The sequence below is a fragment of the Triturus cristatus genome, chromosome 1_1 (genome assembly GCF_964204655.1).
Source record: "Triturus cristatus chromosome 1_1, aTriCri1.1, whole genome shotgun sequence".
NCBI classification, from domain to species: Eukaryota; Metazoa; Chordata; class Amphibia; order Caudata; family Salamandridae; genus Triturus; species Triturus cristatus.
The window spans coordinates 34853516-34877842 of NC_140579.1; the positions used below are offsets into that span (position 1 = coordinate 34853516).

The following is a 24327-nucleotide window of genomic DNA, read 5'->3' on the forward strand; positions in this document are numbered from 1 at the left end:
AAAAAAAAGATGAATGCAATTATTAATAACCTAATAGACAATTTATATCTTTTTACAACATATGTCACTATGAATCAAACAAATAATAAAAAAAGAAAATAAATTAAGCCATTTTTCAGTTAAAAGATTTATTTATTGAGTAAATAATTTTCAAGAAATTTTTTCAAACAAGTTATCAGTTAATTTTAAATGAAGCACAAATAAATTTGTAATCTCAAATTTAATAACATTGAAATTTTGTAGAAATTTTCAAGTCGCACATTGTTTTACATTTTTTTTGCAGTTGGTTGTGCCTCTCAAAATGCAATGGCATGACGACGGGGTGCGGTTAGGATTTGATCTTAATGTGGGAGCTACATTTACTGTAAGGAAAGATGTTTGAGATTAATTCAAATAGTGCGGTGAGTTAGATATTTAATTTCTATTTATTACACTTTGATCCCCATGCAAGTTGCCGTAACATGCACTCTTTTACACAAAACATTTCTGGCTAATAAACTGTTAATAAAAGCAATCTTAGACAAAATCAGACACATTTGTTAAGCTATACCTTGCCTAACTTTGTAAATAGTCAAAAATATGAAAATTTGATAAGTTTTGGGGAAAAAAAAGTATTAAACCACAACTGATGTACAGTCAGTTCTAAAAAAAGATTAGCAAGTTGGCAAGATAGTGAAAATCTTTTTTTTGGGAGGTAATTGGGTAAATTTTGAAAAATGCCAATTAAGGTGTCGATTCGGATCCGTTAAAAATATTTTCCGTACGAATCGTACAAATCCCGTACAAACTGGCAAGTACAATTCGTACGAATCGCATTGGGAAAATTCCCCGTCACGTCCTCGGGTCGGAAAAAGTATCCAACACGTCCCGGACAGTTTACGTACGAATCGGAAAACTGAAGTCCGAGCGCGCAAGTACGATCCGTCCCATCCGTCCGAATGTACAACCGTATGGAAAAAACACCGTACGGAGCGAACTTCAATAGCAACCTTGGAGACGTCCAACCATGTGCCCGCATACGCGCCAAACGCCCCCCGTATGTACGTGCCGTACCCCCAGCCTCCCCGTATGTATGCGCCATACCCCCAGCCCCACCCCCGTATGTACCCGCCGTACCCCCAGCCCCCCCATATGTACGTGCCGTACACCCAGCCCCCCCGTATGTACGGTGCATCCCCCCACCCCCATATGGACGGTGTGTACCCCCACCCCCGTATGGACGGTGCGTACCCCCACCCCCGTATGGACGGTGCGTACCCCCACCCCCTTATGGACGGTGCGTACCCCCACCCCATATGGACGGTGCGTACCCCCACCCCTGTATGGTGCTACACGCTGGGGGTCCGCACCGTCCATACGGGGGTGGGGGTACGCACTGTCCATACGGGGGTGGGGGTACGCACCGTCCATACGGGGATGGAGGGCGGGGGGATGCACCATACATACGGGGGGCTGGGGGTACGGCACGTATATACGGGGGGCTGGGGGTACGGCGCGTATATATGGGGGGGCTGGGGGTACGGCGCGAACATACGGGGGGTCTGGGGGTACGTCGCGGACATGTAGGGATGGGGGTACGGCGCGTACCGGGCCCCTTTTTCCTCACGGATCACGGCGTGCTTAGCTTTTCCGGCACATTTTGGGTCCCGTAAAAATATTGCCGTCCGAAGTGCTGTCGGTACGAATCGTACTTGCTGGTACGTAAAAAGCTGCCTAACTCCGTGCGAATGTCGTGTATGCGCTGTCCCGGATCACATTTGCATGTATTTTGCAGTCGGTCGGTGTTTTTTCCGATTCGTACGGAAATGGTGTTTCCGGACGAATCGTACTTGCATGTTTGTACGGTGTTTTTCCCGGGTACGAGTCGGACGGAGAAAACGCTCCGTCCGACGATTCGTACCCGGTTTTTCCAGGATCGGAATCGGCACCTAAATCTTTTGGAAGTTGAGTAAAACAGGCGATCAATTCACATGGATGAAAAGGTAGCTAGAAATGAAGAATATACGCAATACTTTCAAGGTAGTCAGACGTGCCCATTAAAGGAAATAGTTGCAATTTTGATTGGAGTCTTTCACTCATCTCTTTGCTACGTCTTGTCACTCATGGATTTAGAGTACCTGAAAGTGACTGAGCCATCCTCATTTCTTGGAAACTTTGTTCTTTTTTTAAAATTTCCAAGAAATGAAAAAAGTTTGGATGACTCCTACCAATTGATTTATTAAACGAGTTATGCCATCATTCGATGGAATTGTTTGTCTTTGCACCTTCCTCTAAGCAAGTTAAGTAGCAGTTCCACCACTCAATGGGGAACCTTGGCTTCCTCCGGCAACCTGACCTGCTAAGATTACCAGGTTCCCTCAAAATAATTTAAAATAGGTGCCAATTTCTCTTCATTTGCTATAAAATAATCTGATTGAACAATTGCAGTGTAGAAGTCATCTACAAAATCAGGAGGAATAAAACACAAAGCTTTAAGTTTTTTGAGTTCATATTGTAGTTTGCTGTCTGACACATAATCCTCTGCTAAGGATGTTTTCTGAATTTTTCTCCAATACGCCTGGGAAAAGTGCAAAAAACATCCTTGAGTTTGGGTTTCTGGATATAATTTAATAATAGTATTTATCATTTGTATCTCAAAATCAATAATTACTTTCCTAGGACTTTTGTTGAGAGTTTTGGTTTTTATAACTGATAAAAACTCAGTGTAAGTGGAAGATTGTCTGTCAGGCAGCAATCCAAATACTAAGAGGACAGTTGTGCTGTTAATATTGCCATGAATAGTATACATTTGGTTAAAAGGATGGGGTGTGGACTTAAAAGTGCCATCCATCATCCAAATTTCAGTATTTTCAAAGGTGGCCAAATTACGTGTTGTAGAGAAGATTAGAAGACGTTTTTGTGGATTATTATTATCATGTAAAAGAAAAGTTTCATTAGTAAAAGTCACATTCAGTTCCGGGGGGATGTTAATATCGGAGAAGGTTTGTGGTTTTATTGCGTGTGGATTGATGGCCTGTTTTGTTCTTTGGATCATGCGCCTTAAATTGGGGATTGAGGGCATATTACTGGCAACATGCATGGGGATGTTTTGTGCAACTTCCCGTAAAACTAAGCCACAGGGTTCATTGGAGGTGGCAGCCAAAAATATAATCTGCTGTAGATTTTCCCTTACTTCTATCTCCATTGCAGAGGCAGAGTGATTATGCTCTGTGGACCTCTCCACTATGTCTCACAGAGTAACCACTCTGCCTTTGCAATGTGATGAGAAATATTCTACGCACCTTCAATGACTCCTGGGCTCAGTTAAACGATCCTTACAGTGAATGTAGCCACCAAATTTCAATAATCTGTTACCCCACTTTGATTGTACGTAACTTGCTTGGCGACTTGAATTTTCAGTTGATGATCCTGTAAATAAAGGATGATAAATTAGTATACATTTTTTAAATATACAGGTGCTTTCTTTTACAGAAGATTTGTGGTACCTAAATTTATTTGCAAAAAAAAAGATTATTTCAAATTTTCAAATGGATGCAAGATAAAGTTAAAACAACTGATTTAAAACTGAAAACGGACACTAAAACATAACTGTTTTCACGCATATTCATTAACACACATGCATTTTAACGCGTGCGTTGTTACTACTAATAGTCTTCAACACGTATAAATTTACTAAGAGATACGTATCTTTTTAAAGAAAAAATTAAAAAAGGGGGGGTTGGGGGGGGGTCTCCCCCCACCCCCAAAAAAAAATAGATAAAAAAATAAAAATCTGTTTCAGTTGCGATGTGGAGGTAATTTGAAACGGAAAGACACTTCCACTTTATTACATGTGACGCAGGGAAGGGGTATTACATTAAAAAAAACGAGCTGGAGAGGGCAGGGCGAATGTATTTGGAAAATTGTCTTTGGGGACATAGCTCTGCCCCTGAAGTGTGGTGTTAACTGTTAAACTACTGAAAAAATGTCATATGTGGAAAACGGTTATGCAATGGTGTCTTATCCAAGCCTACATGGGCAGGCATCGGAGATTACCTTTATCAAAAATATGCCTTTATCAAGTATGACTTATCAACAAAAAAGCGATGTAAAGATATGCGAGGTAAAGGCATTTTCATGGTAAAGGTTATGCATGGAAATAGATTTCACGTTGCAACGAATGCGTGGTTAAGGTATAATAAAAAAAGGTGGGTTGGGGGGGTTTCCCCCCCAAAACCAAAAAAAAATCATGACCTTCCAAAAGGGTCATGAAGTTGTGAAGTAAAGGCATGCGTTGTGACGGAATGCATATTACAACACTGGAATGTTTGGAGCTCCATTGTAGACAATGGAGTGCTCCAGGCTTCTAAGGGCCGGTAAAGGCACGCAAAGCAGCATTCCAATTTCTTACAAAAGCATTTGTTTAATTTGTTAGAACATTCTGCCCTCTAGTGGCAGAATGTTCTAATAGCCCTATAGCCGTTCGTAGCAGGGCTATACTGCTATTAAAGTTCCGCTGCTTTTGTTAAAGTCCCTCACCTTCGACGATGCAGCGGGCCTTTAATAGCCGGTACAATATCTGAGATAAACAAGAGTTAATTATAGAATTTTTTTACAGGTTAATTAAAATGTTTAGTATTGTACCTGAGGATTGCATTTCTTTGTTCTTCTGTGGTGAAGTTTGATTCTCAAAGGTATTGATGGAATCGCTGCTTTACTTTGTAATCTCTTTTCAAATCTGATCGGATTTCTAGGTGTATGTTAAAGAGGTAGCTGCAATGACAAGTTAAAAAAAAAAAGGTTAGAATAGTTTATTTAAAATAGTAGGTAAGTACACAGCGGAGTAGCAATAAAAAAATCTGGCCCCCAGACACTGACTAACACCCTACCTGAGGTAAGTAGCCTGTGGAGTAAGACTAGTTAATCTCGCCCCCAGACACTGACAAACACCCTCCGTGAGGTAAGTACGCAGTGGAGTAGCAATAAAAAATCTGGCCCCCAGACACTGACCAACACCCTCCCTGAGATAAGTAGCTGTTGGAGTAACAATAAAAATAATCTGGCCCACAGACATTGTCCAAAACCTACTTTGAGAAAAGTACCCAGTGATGTAACAATAAAAAAAATAACTGGCCCTCAGACACTGACTAACACCTTCCCTGAGGTAAGTAGCCGGCACAGTAAGACTAATCTGGCCCCCAGACACTGACCAACACCCTACCTGAGGTAAGTACCCAGCGGATTAACAATAAAAAAAAAATGGCCCACAGACACTGACCAACACCTTCCATGAGGTGAGTGGCTGGCGTATTAAGAGCAGTTAATCAGGAATAGAAAAATGAGCTCACAGAAAAAAAGTTCGATTTTTCCATTACTAGTAGTTTTAACAAATATTTAAGGCAAATAAAAATGTTGATTCATTTGTACCTGAAGATTCAATGATTTGTTCATTCATGCAAATGAAGCTTTAAGCAGATCTTCCTTCTACCAGTTGATGGATAATGGTAAAGGTTCTCAATGAGATATCTGGTTAGTAAAACAAAAACATAACATATTTTAAATTTTTATTTAGATACATTTCATTTCTTTGATCTAACATATTTAGAAAAGTTAATCTATGTTGACCAACACCTTCCCTGAGGTAGAGTAAGACTATTTTATATGGCCCCCAGACACTGACCAATATCCTACCTGAGGTAAGAACCCGACGGAGTATCAATAAAAAAATAACTGGACCACAGACACTGACCAACAACTTCCCTGACGTAAGTACCCGGTGGAGTAACAATTAAAAAAAACTGGCCCACAGACACTGACCAACAACTTCCCTGATGTAAGTAGCCGGCAGAGTAACAAAAAAAAATTACTGGCCAACAGACACTGACCAACAACTTCCCTGATGTATACTCTTACTCAGCGAAAATATTTCAAGGAAACTGACATTTTAAAACATGCATACTTTTTCTTTCAAATTAATGACCAGATGAACTTGTCACTCTCCACAGATAATTTCTGAAAAGTATCATTAAAAAAATTAATTATTGTAAAACTTTAATGTTAATTTTATATGCTTGGATAGCAATGATTGTTTATTTAAACGTGTACTTACTTTAGACACTAGATGGCAGTGACGGTCAAAATTAGAGTCTGCTTTCTCGAGTCGCACACAACAGTCTGAACTCTCTAGATGGCTGCAGACTAATGAACTTAAAATGGTGGACGGCCCTTTATATATCTTTTTAGAGGGTCAACGATAATTTTAAATAAAATAAGTATTAGAAACCACTTTAAACATCATTTAAGTATATGACTAAAAGTGTAATTTAAAATTATTTTTCAAATTTAATAAGTGACCTTCTTTGAAAAGATTTAGCGCCATCTTGCTTGGGGACCAGTGGAGGGTCATTGAAAGTGACAAAAGACAGACACTTATAAAATAACCACATCATATTTTTTAGCCAATCAATGTCATTGTGATGTTTTGTTCATTTTACGTGCTGAAGCGATTTGCATATTGAATGCGTGGTAGATTACTTCGTAGAGGAAAGCTGCGTGGTGAAGACACCTGTGAAGTAAAATTTGCGTGGTAATGCCATGCTTGAATGCGAGGTAAGAACATATATTCGTGATGACCTGAGACCTGCGAAAGAAAGTAATCTTGAAGTGCATTGCCGCCAAACACAAAATGCCGGCACGCACTAACGACGCAGTACCGGATGGCTGTGGGCGGGTTGCTGCATCAGGCCTGGTTCTAGCGGGTGGGCCAGGTGGGCCAGGCCCACCCAAACAGGAGCTTTGGCCCTCGCAGTGAGGGCTTGAAGGCAGGCGCGCAATGCCATGGCGCTCAAAGGGCTTCAACCCCCTGTCGTGTGTGTGCGCCCGGGCCGAGACAGCTTCCCGGGCGCACACAGAGTTTTTGAGATTATCGCAGACCATTTACATGTTAACGAGGCTTTGTTTATTTTGTCACCCCTTCTTCTCCACATGGCGAAAGGCGACAAATCCTTTCTTTGACAGGGTAACCGTTGCCTACTGTCCTGCTGGGTGGCTATTTCGTTTCCTCTGCAGCGCAGGAGAAAATAAGTTTGTTTATTCCTACTCACCTCTTCTGACCCCTGCAGCAGTTTATCACATCAGGCTGTGACACAAAGTTTGACTAATGGAGTAGGTAAGAGAATGTGTTCCAATTTGTTTTTCTTTTCAAAATCTGCACAGGCCCAGCAGGGCACATACATCGTGTGTGCTTCATTTAAACAGTTTTTATCATTATCATGGCCGATGCAGGACAACAATAAGACAATAAAAGATGCCCAGATAACGCTGGTGATGAATGATCCTGCTGGAGAGCAATCATTTGTCTGTCAGTAGTTTTTAAATGCAGATGAACTGCATTTTATGTGGAAGCTCAGTGGGTTACTGCCTTTGTCACAGAGATCCTTTTGTTACTTGCAGTTCAGAAGTTACAATCCTAACATAGGACAGTGACCAATGAACTGGCACCAAAGAGCTGCAAACAAACATGAATGGTATAGTTAGAACTTGGCTTTTTTTGTTTTGTGATATAGGGGCAGATGTATCATTTTAGCAGTTTGCGAGACTTTAATAGTGATTTTTAGCGAATCGCTGTTAAGGACTCGCAAAATACTATGTAGATAGGAATTCCTTAATTGCAAATCGCAAATTGCGATTCGCAATTAAGGAATACCTTCCCATTCATTCCTATGGGCCTGGAGGCCGTTAGGAATGAATGGGAAGACATTCGCAATTTGCGAGTACACATTAGGTACTCGCAAATTGTGAATGCAATTTCAAGGGTGCAAGGGTCTCAAAAGGACACCCTGTAGCACCCCTGAAATATATATGCGTGCACATATGGTGCACATGCATGCCCTAAGGACATGTATGTGCGCCACATGGCACTTTGAAAAATGCATAAAAGTGCATTTTTCAAAGAAATCACAAATTGCCACCAACTTGAAGTTGGTGGTAATTTGTGATTTCTTACGGGTGCTTCCTGCATTGCGATTCCTTAAAGGCATTCGCAAAATAAGGAATCAGAAATTTTGCAATTCCCTATTTTGTGAGGGCCTTTTGGGATGATACATCCCAAAAGGCTTTTTCCCATTCGCAAACGGGCCGATTCTGAGAATCAGCCCGTTTGCGAACATGAAAAGGGCTTCATACATCTGGCCCATAGTTAGAACTTCCTCAGTCTTTCATTATTATAAGTATGTTTGGGCAGATATACATTTTTATCAGTAAAGCTGACCCCCAACCACTAGAGTACTCTTTAAATCCTGAGTTTGTGCTTCTCCAGACCAAACCACCAGTATGGATGACGTGATTCATACACCCTGTAATCCTCATTGGCTTATGTGACATTCCCCGTAGACTGATTTACACACTTGTATGATTCGTTGTCTCTGTATAATGTGTGCGTGGTGTAAAGTACTGACACACTACACTGATATGAGTAGCGCTATACAACAAATGAAATGCATATGAAAGAGGGGCTACATAAAGATGAGGGGCACTGTTGGAGGGTGGCAGTGAGGGAATCCGAGGAAGAGGTCATGGAGTGGAGGGGGGAGCTAGGGAGAGATGAGGAGCTCTGGTGGAGGGTGGTAGTGAGGGAGTCTGAGGAGGAGGTCATGAGGGGGAGGGGCTCCAGAGAGATGAGAGGCACTGGTGGAGGGTGGCAGTGAGGGAATCCGAGGAGGAGGTCAATAGGCGGGCCATGGAGGGATGAGGGGCACTGGTGGAAGGTGGTAGTAAAGGTATTTACGGAGAAAGAGGTTATTGGTGCGGCGCCAAAAAAGACTTTCGCATCAGCGCTAAAGCCGGCCCTGTCATGGCCTTTCTGTTTTTGTTTATTTAATTAGCAGTCAGGTCATAAGAGCTACTGTGGAACATACTTTAAAGTGCGTGCTAATTATATTTACTGCTATATTCAATGTTTTAAGTTTGAAGGTGATTTTACTAATGTTTTTACCGGGAAAAATGAAAGTGGAGCCCGATATGGGGCTGGAGCCTAAGGTCAGCTGTGAGATAAGGTGCACTGGAGAGGAGTAGTGGGTAATCAAGCCTGTAAGGGAGTGCGCTGCAGAGTCCGGGGTCAGGTGGAGGTAGCAATGAAGAGGGAGTCACTTGCCTGATACTCCCACCTCAGAAACCTCCTCTTCCCATCAAAGGAACATTACATGGAAAAAACACTTTTTGAGAGTGATAACTTTAGAAAGAGATTTGGAAAAGAGTGTGTTTTACTGGGCCTTGTAAGACTAAGAAACGATAAAGGAGGGCCCTGAAGCAGGCCTGCCTAGACATTTGTATTTGTATCGACATTTATAAAGTGCGCTGTAACCCCATGGGCTTCCTGGCGCTAAGATACTAGTAAGATGCTGGTGGGTAAGCAGTGTGGCAGAGCCAGTGATTATGCTCTAGGGAAGAGCCAGGTCTTGGCTTTCTTTCGAAATGACAGTAGGTCCTGCCTTTGCCTCAACTTCAAGGGGAGGCTGTCCCAAAGGCGGGCAGCTGCCACGCCAAACGCTCATCCCCCCATTGTAGATCTCTTTATCCTCGGGATTTGACCAGGTTGGCTGAGGATGATCATAAGCTGCGCGCCGGTGAGTACCACCTGAACATCCTCTGCTGAGGTTTAGGTCCAAGTCTATTTAGGGCTTCAAAGACAATGCACAAAGACTTGAACATTATCCTTTGGGTCACCGGAAGCCAATGCAGCTCCGCTAACGCCCGAGTTGTTGATGACCGGCGTGGTCTTGCCAATGCAAGCTTCGCTGCTGCCGCCTGAATTCTCTGGAGCCTCATAATCAAGTAACTCGGGGACTCCAGTAGCAAGGCGTTACAATAATCGAGGTGGCTCAGGATAACACTCCTCTCCACTGTAGCTCTGGCCTGGGAAGGTAGCAGTGGCAGCACCTTCCGGAGACCTCTGATAGGAGTGTAGCAGCTTCCAACCAGCCTATTGACATGGGATTCCAGATTCAGCTTATCATTGAAGCTAACTCCCAGATTGCGTACCGTACTCATGGGTACCAAGGGGGCATCTTTGGGGATAGGCCAGAAGTCATTCGATAAAACTGGCGGAACTCTGCCCACCCCACAGTGCAGAATCTCCGTTTTGTCGTTGTTAAACTGTAATGAGTTGTTTCTCAACCAACTCACCATTATGGAATGTTTGTTGGGAGTCATATATGCGACAAATCGAGCCCGCAGTGGCCCACCCAAATGCACCCTTGGCCCACCCAAATAAAATTTTCTGGAGCCGGGCCTGTGCTGCATACAGGCATCAAACAGCAGCTATGAGCAGCGAAGAAGGAAAGACGTAATAAAGGATTTCACTGCTCCACCGTGCGTCTCCAACAAAACGGTAAGATGCGCGAGCCAAATTTTAAAACAAAATGGAGCATGCGGGTAAACTGCCAATGTTGCTCCACTTGACCAGTCACAGTAATCATTACAAATATGATAAAATAAGGCATAGTGTTCGTTCGGCCCAAATTACACCAGAAGACTGTACAAATCCAATGAGCAGGCAACACGCTGTATAAAAAGGTATGTCTCAATAGATGAGCCAAATTCCAAAATAAACTTGAGCAAAACAGTTTTACCTGCCTTCGTGCAGGTGAGGCAAATGGGCAGACAGCTCTGTTAGATTAGCCCAGTGTGTAGCGATTTCCGCTCCATTGCAGACAACAAATAAGCTTGTAGACACCGAACCTGTAAATCCTTGAAGAGACACACAGTCAACAAAACTTCCTCTGAATAGCTTCCAGATGCAGGTTCCCAGAAGCATGAAAACTCATAGAACAGGTATCTCCCTTCTTGCTCACACATCCAGATGACAATGCAGGTTGACAGGCTTGCTGAGCTGTTGACATTCTTGCTGTGTATGTACAACAAATGGGTGCAGCATAACACTCAGATCAAATGTCCTTGAACATCTCAAGGTGTGCAGCGTTCGAATTAGAGATGACTTGTAAAATGTCAAAAATTATGATGCTTACTTCCCTTGAAGGTCCAGTTCTTGTAGATGTGTCCAGAAGAAACAGAGTATAGCACGCTTGGGCTGGCGCTGTCCGATGTAATGGACACTGGTGGGGCTGCAAGGCGAGCTGTTCCAGTTTCTTTTGTTTCCTTTGTGGCTCCTTAGTTTTCAAAACACCCTCTTGAATGACAACTTTCGCTGTATGTATGGTAACCCTGGGCGTAGTGGGCGTAGTGGGGCTACGTGGAGCATCGCGTAGTGTGGCCAAATCTATGCACACTCGCACACTCCGCGTAGCCCCACTATGCACCGCCCGCCCTCATTTTAAAATAACTTAAAGTATTTAAAAGTAAGAAAATATCTTATCTGAGGTGCGGCGTCCCGGGGCTCCCTCTTCCTCCTTCAGCGGCAACTTCTTCCTCACAAATGCGCATGCGCGGGCGCCCGCGCATGCGTATTTCTCTCAAGAAATGCACGGGCGTCCGCGCATGCGCATTTGTGAGAAAGAAGTTGCCACTGAAGGAGGAAGAGGGAGCCCCAGGACGCCGCACCTCAGGTAATACATTTTCTTACTTTTAAATACTTTAAGTTATTTTAAAGTGTGGGCGGGCGGGAGGCGGGTGGCGGGCAACTCTGCTCCACCGTGGCGTGTGCGTAGCGCTGCCTGCAGGCAGCACTACGCACACTCCGTGGGCGGAGCGGAGCACTACGCCCACCATTAATGTCTGGCCTCTTGTGACCCATTCTTTTTGCATTTTTTGTGTCTCTTGTCTGCGCATGTAGACTGTGAAGCTTCTTCCCAACATGTTGTAAATGTCATCTTCAGCTTCCTTCAGACCAACTGTAGAGCGTGAGCAAGTCTCCAACTCGTCGCCAAAAATAATGTAATAGCACAGTTCACGCTGGTAAGATGTTGATTAAGTGGGTTTATTGAAGTAGATCCTAATGTACAGTAGATCCAATACAGCAGCCCCACCAGGAGCAGCCTGCCTGCTGCTCAGCCCATCCACCAACTGTCACCACTCACACCATTCACCCAGGCATCCCACTCATGGCCCACACACCAACATTCCACACAGAACACTCACACTGGCTGAGCAGCGTGGAACATGATAACAGAGAACATTATAACAACATGAAGATACTACAGACAGTTTTAAATGTTCCTTCCTATCCACCGCCCCAATCCCAGAGGAAGTGAGGCTGTCATCAAATATCACCATGAAATGTCGCCATATTATTAAGTTAAACTTTGAGGTGAGTGAGCCACTTAAAGCTCGAGCCAGACTTGAGCCTGAAGTGTGGCTCTGGCTCTGCTCCAGGTCCCATTGGAACATCAAGCCCATAACGAGCCGAGCTTTAATGTGGCTTCTGCCTGCACCCTCGCTCTACCTTCATCCACAAAAGTTAGAAACAAAGCATTACCATTTGAGTTAAAAAGGAGAGATTAATCAATACCCATTTAGTAGGTGATCTGTTCAAAGTGGTACCAGAAAACCTGAATTAATCGTGGCTTCCTCGCTTAACCAAAGTGTGTGATCTAAGGCAAATATTTTATTTTACCCATCCCTTTTTTCACTGTCACATATATAAAAGCACCTTTAAATACTTAAGTCCAGAATACCAGCTGTAGAAAAGCCTATTGTGTTTGACTTAATAGGCTATTATCAATGATATTGGTTATACAATTTAGATGGCAAATGTTTTCCATACTCGGCTCTAAAGGCCAAGCCAAGCCCTTTGGCTCGGGCTTAGATTGCCCTGGTAATTTGTTGGCTCGTCCACCTTTACTTCAACTATGAGCTGTGGGCCGTTAATGGGGAGCAGCCATCTTCTATAGGGACCCTTCTTGCTGTACATTATCACCTCACTGCTCTTCCTCATCACAGTCCCTAACCTATGAGGATGAAACATGTCAAAGAAACAGATACCTGTGCCAGCTCTTCACACTGTAGGTGTGTTTTCTGTTTGCCTGGAGCAAAATCAGTATAGATTCTGCACTGAATAAATCTGTTTCTTTCTTTTTTGTTTTTTTTACTTCTTTGCTTTACTTGGAGTCAACTTTGGTAGGGGGATTTGCTTCTGTTCATTCACTTATGAACTTCAATATGATTTCTTTAATATTTGTTATTATTTGTTTATCTTCTGCAACATGCTTCATTTGTTAAGTAATTAGTGCCAGGGCCCAAGATAATACACAGATGGCCACTGCAGATTGTAGTACCCACAGTCCCTTCCAACACTGCCAAATTCCAAACCTAGCCACACCTGTCCTACATATGTGGCAATTTGGTCTACACTGACCCAAAGTTTTAAGACTGGTATTACTATTTCTGTAATGGTATATTGCAATGGTTCTTAACCTTTGCATTCTGTGGTCCCCCACTTCAACATTACTTAACACTGAATCATTATTGGAATCCAAAGATCCCCACTGGGTTATTACTGGATGCTGGGGATCTCAGCCTAAACAATTTAGATGATTTGAACCGCAAAATTATACACAAAAATTGATACAAGCATTCGCCAAACAAATACACAAATGATTAAATATTTTATATAATTCACAAATATATTTTAAAAAGGAACATTTTAATGGGAGGAAAGGGAACTTTTCTAAATTCAATGAGGCCACCCATTATCCATATTATATTCTGTCTGATGACCTGGAGTGCTCCCATGGACCAATGTGAGAATACCAATTTAATTTTAGCCTCGAATTTCAAATTCCATCACGTTCGCAGAACTATTTTAAATTTTAAATTTTGGTTCTTTATTTATAAACAATTTATCAATTTGTAAATTGCATTTAATTTTTCAAGCAGTTGTTAATCCCCTGTGCAGGCGTTGAAGACCTCCAGTGTCCCCTGTGTAGGATTTGCAGACCTCCAGGGTCCCCAGACCACAGGTTAAGAACCACTAGTATATTGAATTATTAAATACTTTGCTCTTATGTGGTGGACTGTCATAAATATGTGCCAATGTTATGAAATAAGTGCCGCTGCCGAGCCGCAGCAAACACTGGCACAAATTAAACAGTGATGCCCTTCAAGAGCCTGATTACAAGTTGGATGCAATAATTGTTCTCATGCTTTTAAAAAAAAATAGACTGACAGTGCCACCATGTGGTGGACTGTCATAACTATGTGCCAATGTTATGAAATAAGTGCTGCTGCTGAGCAGCAGCAAACACTGGCACAAATCAAGCAGTGATGCCCTTCAAGAGCCTGATTACAAGTTGGATGCAATAATTTGCCCGTGCTCTGAGTTTTTAGGGAATAACATGCAGATATTGGTGCTTACCACACTCAAGTCAGCACGGTAAAGTATAAAGTGTGCACTTTTCCTCTTTTAAATTCTAGCAGGATTGACCTATTGAAATCTAATGACTATTCGGGTCTAAATCCAAATCTATTAATTGCAGCAAATATCACACAAATTGGCATTCAGGGGTCCTTTCTTGAGATTATCCCTTTTTCTAGGGGATCATGTGGGGGGTGCAGATGAAGGGCCGCTTTAGGCCAACCCTTTTTTATGGTTTACAAGTCTCCACTTGTTTAATCCTCCTCATAGCCCCTCCTTCCTTTTTTGGTAACATCCCTTTTACAGGGGAAGCGGCGTTTACTTCGCATGCGTTACTACGCATGCCGTTACTACGCGGTCGTTAGTACGACCGCTTTGTTACTTAGCATACCTTTACTTCGCAATTCGGAAGTACGAATTGCAGTAAGGGGGGGAAGGTGTTGGATTTAAAATCCAACACCTTCCCTAGTGTCCGCATAGACTGGAGTTGGAATAGTAAATGATACTATTCCAACATCCAGCACCCCCTTACTGCACTTCGTACTTCCGAATTGCAAAGTAAAGGTATGCTAAGTAAAAACGCGGTCGTACTAACGACCGCGTAGTAACGGCATGCGAAGAAAACGCATGCGAAGTAAAGTTATTTATTCCTTTTACAGGGCTTGGAGGGGAAAGCTTCATTTTGTGTCGCAGAATACACACCCATCCCCGTCCCCGCCCCCCACTACCACCCCACCTTGGGTGTTGGAGTAGGCAGCAATTGTTTATATCATGACTTGATGAAGCTGCATGTTGCCCTCTCCACTTTTTGTTCAATACTCTTTGCAGTGGCCGAGCCAATCTGACACGCCCTGTCCGAGATGTGGTACCAGGAAATTAAATCTCATGGATGTGCAACGCAGCCCCGCAAAGTACCAAGCTGAAAACTTGGCAGCTATGGCAACGGGTTACATGGCTGTGACCCTCAGCACGCGCCATTGGGTCCTATAATGAGAGCTATTTCAGCTGTACTTGTGATAGTTATTCTTCAGCTTGGGTTCATCTTATGTGTCTTTCTTTTACCTTTATTATTTTAAAAGTTGTTCAGTTCTTCTACAACCTGTGAATATGTGCTGTGGCCTTTCAGGACTCTGAGCAAAAATGCTATAGAGCTTTGTTGTAGAGTTGAGTGACTAGAGTAGAGTGAGTGTGTCTGAGGCTACCTTGGCATGATAGTATTTGAGGATTGTCCTCTCATGACCTGAGGCCCTTGTGGCCTCATGGATAAGGTGTTTGATTGTTGATGAGAAGATTCTGGGTTCCAGTACCTTTCATGTCCTGTTTGTTTGTCAACTTCTAGCTCTGTGTATTGGACATGCTAGAATGCTCTGATTAATGTCCAATTTACTGAAAGGGTCATTTCAAGGTCTGTGACATTGCATTAAACCTCCCTGTGATATTTCTTGCTGGGTCACCTTCTTACTACTGTACCAGCTGTGGTACATTTCCCTTGTCATTAGGGGCCAGGAATGGCTTGGTACTCCTGGGGTATGTGCTTTTCTCTATTTACTTTTCCTGTCTCCCCATAATACTCTTTCTTTCGATAAATTGCACATTAGCCTTCAAGGTAGGAGCCAGCTGCTGAAATCTGTGTGGGACCACCCAATCACAGGCTACGTTCCCAGCTAGTTCTCTCTGTAACAAAACACAACTGGTTCAGAGAGGACCTGGCTTGGCTGTTTGGGCTGCACTGTATTCATTGAAACAGAATCAGGATTGACTAGTATATGTCTGGGTCTAATATGAGATGGTACAAAGGGCAACAAAAACGATGGACTGGGATGGTGCCCAAGTAATTACCAGTAGCTGTGATTAATTCAAGCATTCCAGCCATCACTTTTTTAATATTCTTCAATTTAAAGCCCTAAGGGACGCTAATGCCCAGACATGGGTCCCATGCTGACTCTGCACCTGAAGCTAAGCTACACCTTACTGAAGAAGCCAACATAGGCAGACACTTTTCCTGGCTTGCTTGCAATCTAAGAGAACCTGACTTGACACTTCAGGCTGGACTGTTCCTATTGGAGCAAGACCAAGGCTGATTTGCATATGACTGGTTCTATTCTAAGGTGGGATTGTACGCAAAAAAGCAATAGACTTGGATGCAGCCCAAGTAATTACCAGTGGCTGCAGTTAATTCAAACATTCCATCTATCACTTTTCTGTATTTTTCATTGTAATGCAGTGGTGCAGCTGGTAATCCAAGATGTGGGTCCCATGCAGACTTTGCTACTCGAACCAGTTACACCAGAGTGAAGATCCCCAGATAGGCCCTTGCCAATCTTAGGGTGCTCCTGTTCCATTTCAGAGAGGATCTGGTTTAGCAATTCCTGGAGCAGAACCAGGCCAGATGTGTGTATGGCTTGGTGTAATCATAGGTGGCATAGTGAACAAAAACAAAATTGAACTGGGATGCACCCCAAGTAATTACAGGTGGCTAAAATTAATTCAAGCATTCATTTCATCAATGTTTTGCATTCTTTGTAGTTACTCTCTGAGGTGAATAGATATGCCCTGCCATGGGTCCTGTGCTCACGGTGCCAATGGAACTGAGTTACACCCATCTGAAGAGGCCCAAATAGACTGAAACATGCTTTCCCCATCATCCTAAGCAGTTCATCAATTTTCGGCAATGGGTGTTGATCCGCCCAGATGCCAGTATTCATGTCACATAGTTCAACACAAAGTGTTATTCCCAGCCGACCTGATTTGTTGTCCAAAACAACAGGAGCAAGCCACTCTGAAGCCTCGGTAAGCGTTATTATCCCTTTCTCAATCAACGTATTCAATTCCTTCTTCAAGGAATTTCTCTTGAGTAGTAGTCTAGGGCAAACTTTAGGCACACGGCCTCTTGTTCTTCCCTGCCATCCACCACAAATGAATCAGAAAGGTTAGTGTAAAAGACCAGGATGGCTGATGACTGGCAATGTTTTACAGGTGCAGCAGTGCTAACAGACAGAGCTTGGTTCAGCAGAATCAGATTGGTGGTGTCAGGCTGCCGCAGCACAGCAGGCAAAAATAACTCTTATCAAGTGACATAAATAGATAAAACTTGGATAAAGTATGTGGAAAAACAAAACTTTTTGTATTTATTCCACATACAAAACACCACCTTACAGCCACTCAAAATGGGAAACTAACTCTCACAATTGATTTTGCTTAAGGCAAAACCACAACCTTCTGACTGGGAATAGTGCTGGAAGAAACTTTCCAGCGGGACAGGGAGAAGGAAGGTGAGAGACCAGAAGAAGGGAAAGTAAAATATACATGATGTAACATTGCAACAAGACTCTGTTGTAGTTACGTACTAATGTAATATACTGAAATCTTCTTCTAAGAAATGTGGAGGATATTCTGAAAAACTATTTTTTTACTGTGGCATTTGTTTGATTATTTTAAAATGAGAAAACTTAAAGTCTGCTTTGTTGTCTATTGATTGTCTTCTCTTTGATGTCTCAGCAATTTTGAGTTTCTGAAATGAAGCTGTTTTACATGGACTTTGACTGAGGCATTCCCTTTTGGTATCACAGGTCGAGTACTTAGCCATGGCCCTTCTGTGCCTGCTGTTTATTTAAATGTTGTATTCTTAGTTATTTATAGAGTATTGACCTAACCACAAAGGCAATGGATGCTTTACACAGAACCAAACAACAATTCATTCAACGTGTAGCAGATAAGAGACCATAAGAAGTATAAAGACAAACACATATAGGTGTCCAGAAAATGAAGGGCTCGATTCACAAAAGTAATCTGAGACAAAATCCTAACTTTACGACTTTCGGTATCACAGAAGGCATTTAGGAGTAGTAAAGTTAGGATTTTGTCTCAGTTTGTCTTAAGTTTAACTGAAGACCAAAACTTAAGTTTAACTGAGGCAAAATCCTAACTTTAGTACTCCTAAATTATTTCTGTGAATACTGAAAGTCGTAAAGTCAGGATTTTGTCTCAGATTACCTTTGTGAATCGGGCCCGAAGTGTTTTGGTTTTTGTCTTCGGCCATCAAACAATTTCTCACTGATTATCAAAGCCCTTAACCATCAAGACCAGTTGATACAGCCTTGCTGTTGCTTGGCACTTCCTGGTCAAGCTAGAGTTGGTGATGTTTCTCTGTTTGCCATATTAGGTGTATGAATGTCCCCTTTATAAGATGCTGGCCCCATGGTTTTGTAAACGAGCACTGACTATGAGTCCTATTACGAATAGCCTCTTTTGGATGCGATATTTACAACGCCCAATATAAATCTGAACTCGTGTTCGGAATTTATCAGTGTCAATATTTATCACCTATTCTGAATTTTTTGAGGAATAACGTGGATTTTGGTGTTTACTGCAGAGAAATGCACATATTCTGCTACATGCTGCACCTTTTTCCCCTGTAAAGGTCTGGCTGGTTTGAGTGCCAACATGTAGTGAACGGGCCAAGTTTTGCATGCCGTTGGCCAAGGATCACAATTTAATGTACCCCCTGCATTCAAAGTCTAAGAATTAAACTGGAATGCTTTTCATCTCAAAGCAATTAGACCCTACAACAGCACAAAGCTGACACAAGACATGTAGACATAGGGAATTGTGCTGGATGCTGTCTCTAATTCTCTCTGACCTGTTTGCATCTATATGTCTGTGCATGAGCATTCTTGCATTTGTATATGCTGTGGGGTCGGGAGTTTCTATTCGGCCTGAATCTCAGGTATTTGAGCATGTGGGGACCTCATACTTCTGCCATTGGATGTATCTGCTCAACTCTCATTTCAGAAGCTTTCCTTTGAGTCTTTTTTGCTGTTTATTGATCCTTTCTATGCTCAAATGATGCTTTTTTTCCAGTTCCAGCCCCTTCCTGTGGGCTTAGTGCCTAGAATGCTTACTCGCTGAGGGTCAATAAATGTGGAGTATTCTGTGGACGATGTCATGGGCCAGCCATGTGTCCTTCTTTTCCTGTGATTCTGTCACTAATGAGGCTTGGCATAGATGGGCAATTAAATATAGGGGTCATGTGACAGACTGGAGGCAGCGGGATCTGAAGAGGCTGAGAACTCTGGACCGCTGACTCGCTCTACCCTCACTTCCTGTCCATGGGTGTACACTTCCGGGGCATTATGGCTACAGTCGTATTTCATAACATCCTCGACACTCAGCCTTTGCCTGGCTCGATGGTGTGAGTTGTTTGTGAGTCTTTGCATCCATTATCTGAAACTCACGTTTATTATTTTCTTCCCTCTGGATTCACTTCGGTTAGAATTCGCTACTCACCTCTTGACCTCTCTCTGCCCTACATCCGGTTCAGTGAGCTCCAGTTCAGCCAACACTGAAGCAGTTTGTCCTGTCCATCCCTTTGCCTTTGACGAATTTATTTCAAAGAGTGACTTCCTCTGCAGTGTCCCTCTCTCTCACTGCCCTTGCTTGTCTCCCCCGATTCCTGCCACCTGTGGGCACAATATCCTTCTCACCTGAACAGGTGTTCAGGGATGGCATCTGAACATCCGAACGTGGCAGATTCTTGTTTTGACTGATGCATAGTCAAAAGACTGATGACTGATCTCACTCGAATAAGCAATGACAATGTACTCTCGTGGACAGTCTGGTTAATTCTGACTGAACACCCTAGGGCCCGACCACATACCTTTACAACAACGCACCCCCATACAGATTGACACTGTTATGCCCAGTTTGAGATTTTAACTGCAGTACTACAAGTTCTATTTTAATCTGGCAAATGTATTCAGGAAACAATATGTTTCTCCTGTTGTTTCATCCTCAAAGCCTGGGGCAGAGCTTGGCCCACCATGCCCTTTACCTCTGCTTCAACCAATGCATACCAGCTGAAGACAAATAACCAAATTGTTAAAACAATTTGGTAATCTGTACCCACAATCTTTCTACCTTGTGTGGGTGCAAATGGACATATTTTATTAATTCTCAAGGGTTTCAAAGACCACTCCTAAAATCAATGTAGATTCAGGTTGCGAAAGATCAAAGAGGCGTTTGGTGTTCTTACTACAGCCAAAACACAGGATGTGTGTAACCCTTCCTCTCACAAAGCAGCCACGCAAACCTGTGGCTAATCAAGTGACCTCATTAGCAGGTGTACAATCCCCTCTCAGTACCCCTCAGCCAACTCCCACAACACATTTCTGCTCTCCTCTTACAATGGTGAGCCTTCACCGTGCTGAAGGACGCACCAGCGCGATCATGACCTGTGCGCAGTACCCCAAGGGTTCGCACGCGCACTGCCCAGCATGGGGTCCTTCGAAGAAGCTTCTGTTTATGAAGGTCCTATCCTGCCTGCTTCTCTCTGGTGAGTATCATTTATTTATTTAGTTAGTAATTTATTGGTGACTTGTAAGGTGCCGCGTGATGGCTGCAGTCCGTTGCATGGTGAGTGGACTTTACAGCGACATTCTATCCGCCTTCTCTTACAACAAGATACTTTAATGGGGGCTTAAACGAGGTGTGCTTATTTGTGCTAGCAGGAACCATCAATAGTACTTTCCATTTTATTTCAGGAAGTCTGAAACTGAAGAATATCCCTTTTGAGCCCTGTGCTGACTGTAGTGAGTTTATCACTAATGTAACCTGAAGTAAAAATGCAAGGAAGCTGAAAAGTGACAATATGGACTTATCAGAAGTTCTGCTTCACCTGTCTGCTAATTTATACTACTTCAGAAGTGGGGACCCCCTCTCTACAGAAAGATTAGTTAAGGCGAGGGAGAAGAGGGGAGAAGCCAAACAATCAGTAAAAAGGCTCCCTCAAGGCTTATATTTCTTTTATTGTGAGACTTGGGATCAACAACCAGTTCAATCATTTCACTAAACTAACATAATTGATTTTTCATCATTATTTATCTAGTTTCTTTATATATTTCATTGCAGTTCATTTTCTTTCTTATTTCAGCTTAAAAACCTTTTTTTGGATATATATGTCAAAAAAAGTCGACAATGTTTCCACAAAGAATTTAACGGTGCATACAAAATGCTGTTGAATACAGAAACCCCAGAAAACAACTACATATGTTAAATACCAAAACAAAAGACAAAACTCATCCAAACACATACAAACTCATACCACATTCACACAGAACACATTTGAGGAAAGGGGAGACTACAGGGAACAAAGTCTCCACGACCAAGTATGATGCATATGTGCAACAGGAACTGAGCATTAGGTCGAAGCGCGTTTCGGTGGCTTGCGAAGAGTAGTACGACCACCTTCTTCAGGACCTTTCCAGATACCCACAAAATCAAACAACAACCAGGGGACCTAAGAAGCATAAATAACAAGTATTATGAGCCCATATTTACAGGTTTCCTAATCTATTGGACCAAGATTCACAAAAGTATTGAGTTATTTACACAGACCAGAAAGTAATACCTATTAATACCCACACCACAGAAGAGTGTGACTTCCCATACTTACCAGGGGGGTGTTGTAAGTACATGACGTGTTATTTTCAGGTAAAAAGTTATCAGAAAGGGGGAGAACGTAGAACACCCAGAAGGGCAAGAAGTTGTAGTCACCTAAGTTCCAGAGAGTAAAGCCTAAGATATTTTAGCCCAGAGAGAAGAAAAGAACATAGCAAGTGATAGTTTTCTATTTTGCCATACATGTGTGATGTTACTGTTTCAGAAGCGTGCCTGCTCGTACTTACAAGGGGACTAGTCAAAGGACTGCTGGCAGGATTAAGCAACCGCGTCTTATAAAGGTGAAAGATCTGTATGGAGAGGATGTAACAAAACCATTAAAGCTAGAAAGTAATATTAAGGGCTATAGTGTCAGCAAAATGTGTGTGGCTACTTACGCCTCACCTAAAGTATTGTCATAGAGTGTTCGACCGATAAGAGAAATCGGTTTCTTCAAAGACAACGTCCCAAAGTGGACTTTGATTTCTAAACAGAAAGATTTTTTTATTAATGTACGTGCTTTCGTCAGTCTCCCTAAGCGAAATAGATGCTAAGAAGCTGAGGATAGTATACAGATGACAAAGGTGTACGCACCTAATTTAGTAGAATGAAACGCATATAGGAATCCTCTTTTTTCCACAACTATGTAGTTACAAATGGTATAAGGTGCCACTGTTATCCACTGTAAGGTGGTATCCTCCTACCAAAGAATGTATGATATAAATCTATGGAATAAAAAGAACCTATAACTAAAAATTGTAACAAAATAGGTACAAAAAAAATTACAAAAAATAAATAAAATAGGTACACAAATAATATATTGCAGCATGACACAATACATGTCTGAAAAAAGTTTATTAAAATGCGCAGACATGACATGAGTTCGAAAATATCTAATTAGCTTAGGGTCACCAGAATTATGGCCGAAGAATCAAATGGCTGTCAACAATGGATATACTTGGGCAACGGGTCATATATACTTCTCCCTGTACAGATACATTTATGGGAAAGCTGGCTACTAAGGATCGTCTGTATTCGACAGTATTTTGTATGCACTGTTAAAATCTTTGTGGAAACATTGTCGACTTTTATTGACATATATATCCCCCAAAACTTTTAAGCCGAAATAAGAAAGAAAATTAACTGCAATGAAATATATAAAGAAACGAAATAAATAATGATGAAAGATCAATTGTTAGTTTACTGAAATTATTTAACTGATTGTTGAGCCCAAGTTGAACTTAGTCTCATAATAAAAGAAATATAGGCCTTGAGCGAGCATTTTCACTGATTGCTAATTTATCCTACTCCAGAGTTGGCTTTTGGAACCACTTTTGATCTAACGGGGAAGTGCTCAATTTCGCCAATTTTTTGACAAAGTTGTGTCTTTTATACTAAAGGCTCCAACAGCCAGGCTCCACTTATGCAGAAAACTCCCCCATAGCACAGCCCAGTCCACAAGGTGGCCAAGTCCTATCTTACGAATTAAGGGTACATATTGTGGCATCATTAGTGAATGCCGCAGGGTGTAGAAATGGTCTGGAATATTTAGCAGAACTTTGGCACTTGTTGTACTTTGTTAGTCTCTAAACCACTGATCCACCAAGACCTGTAAGCCCTTTAAAGACGCAATCAGCAAGGTACTTGCTATTACAGATGCTTCCGATTTGCCCTGATTTAAAAATGTCCCGATGTGTTTAAGTTATTGTTTTTTGTTTTGTGGCATTTTTGGCACAACTCTCTTCTTATGAACAAAGGTCTAGTGGACCAAATCAAGAGAGTCTTCTAGAATTACATTGACACTAAGGAACTGATTTACCACTTGGTGGACTGGATACTAGGTCACAAATGTGGCGGATATCCCATTTACTGTATTACATATGGGATAAAATACCCACTGCCATACATTATAAGGATATTGCAAGTAAGTGAGAAGCTCCATAACCACATAGAGGAATGAGGCTGAATACCAAGTTCCTTTATGAGGTAATGGAACTCCAAGGTGATTTGCAATATCCTTAACACGTACGCAAGGGGGTACTTTATCCCATATAATACATGGTCACACCACAACTTTCCCACAAACCCAGTAAAACCTTGGTACATAACTCTTTCATAAGAAAGAGCAAGCATATTTGCAAACATGAAGAATTAAAATGAAACCTCTAGTGCAAAATTAAACACATCAGACACCTGTTATATATTTGCTGCAAGCAGATATTAAAAACAGTTCAATACAAGTCAGTTTTAAAAAATAATTCTGAAGTAGCTTGGAATGTGCTGAAAGCAACAAGCAGAAAAGAATCAAGTTTTTCTCTATCTAAGAAGTGCAAACAATAAACATAATCTCTCTGCTTGTCATTGTAAGCTATTAAAATAGAGCAGAAGATGGAAATGCAGTGTTCTGTTTTCTTTGCTTTAAACGGCTGCTTCAATTATGCTCCATGTCCTGACCGGTCTTTCACCTCATGCTGCTGACAGGAGAGCTCTGCCATGGCTGGTTCCAAGCCCAGCTGCGAAAGGATGGCAATGTGGGGCTAGCTACCCCACCATGTAAAATATCCTAACTACCGAAACATTGGCCAAAAGACATCCTGGTCTTGGGG

At 42.2% G+C, this 24327-nt stretch overlaps 1 protein-coding gene and 1 gene segment (V, D, J or C); one reads left to right on the plus strand and one right to left on the minus strand.

The window, feature by feature from the left end:
* Positions 1–1516: 1516 nt before the first annotated feature.
* Positions 1517–24327, minus strand: part of LOC146869260 (uncharacterized) — a 110986-nt gene continuing 88175 nt past the window's right edge. The window contains exons 4-6 of the mRNA XM_085653591.1: positions 5407–5505; positions 4624–4752; positions 1517–3408 (exon numbers count right to left, since the gene is read on the minus strand). Of these exons, the coding sequence (XP_085509717.1) occupies positions 5447–5505 (59 nt within the window). The 3' untranslated portion in view covers positions 1517–3408; positions 4624–4752; positions 5407–5446. The remainder of the gene's footprint in view (positions 3409–4623; positions 4753–5406; positions 5506–24327) is intronic.
* Positions 20531–24327, plus strand: part of LOC146869261 (T cell receptor alpha variable 13-1-like) — a 73750-nt gene continuing 69953 nt past the window's right edge. Inside the window, 1 exon segment of the V gene segment in view lies at positions 20531–20618. Within this exon segment, the coding sequence occupies positions 20588–20618 (31 nt within the window).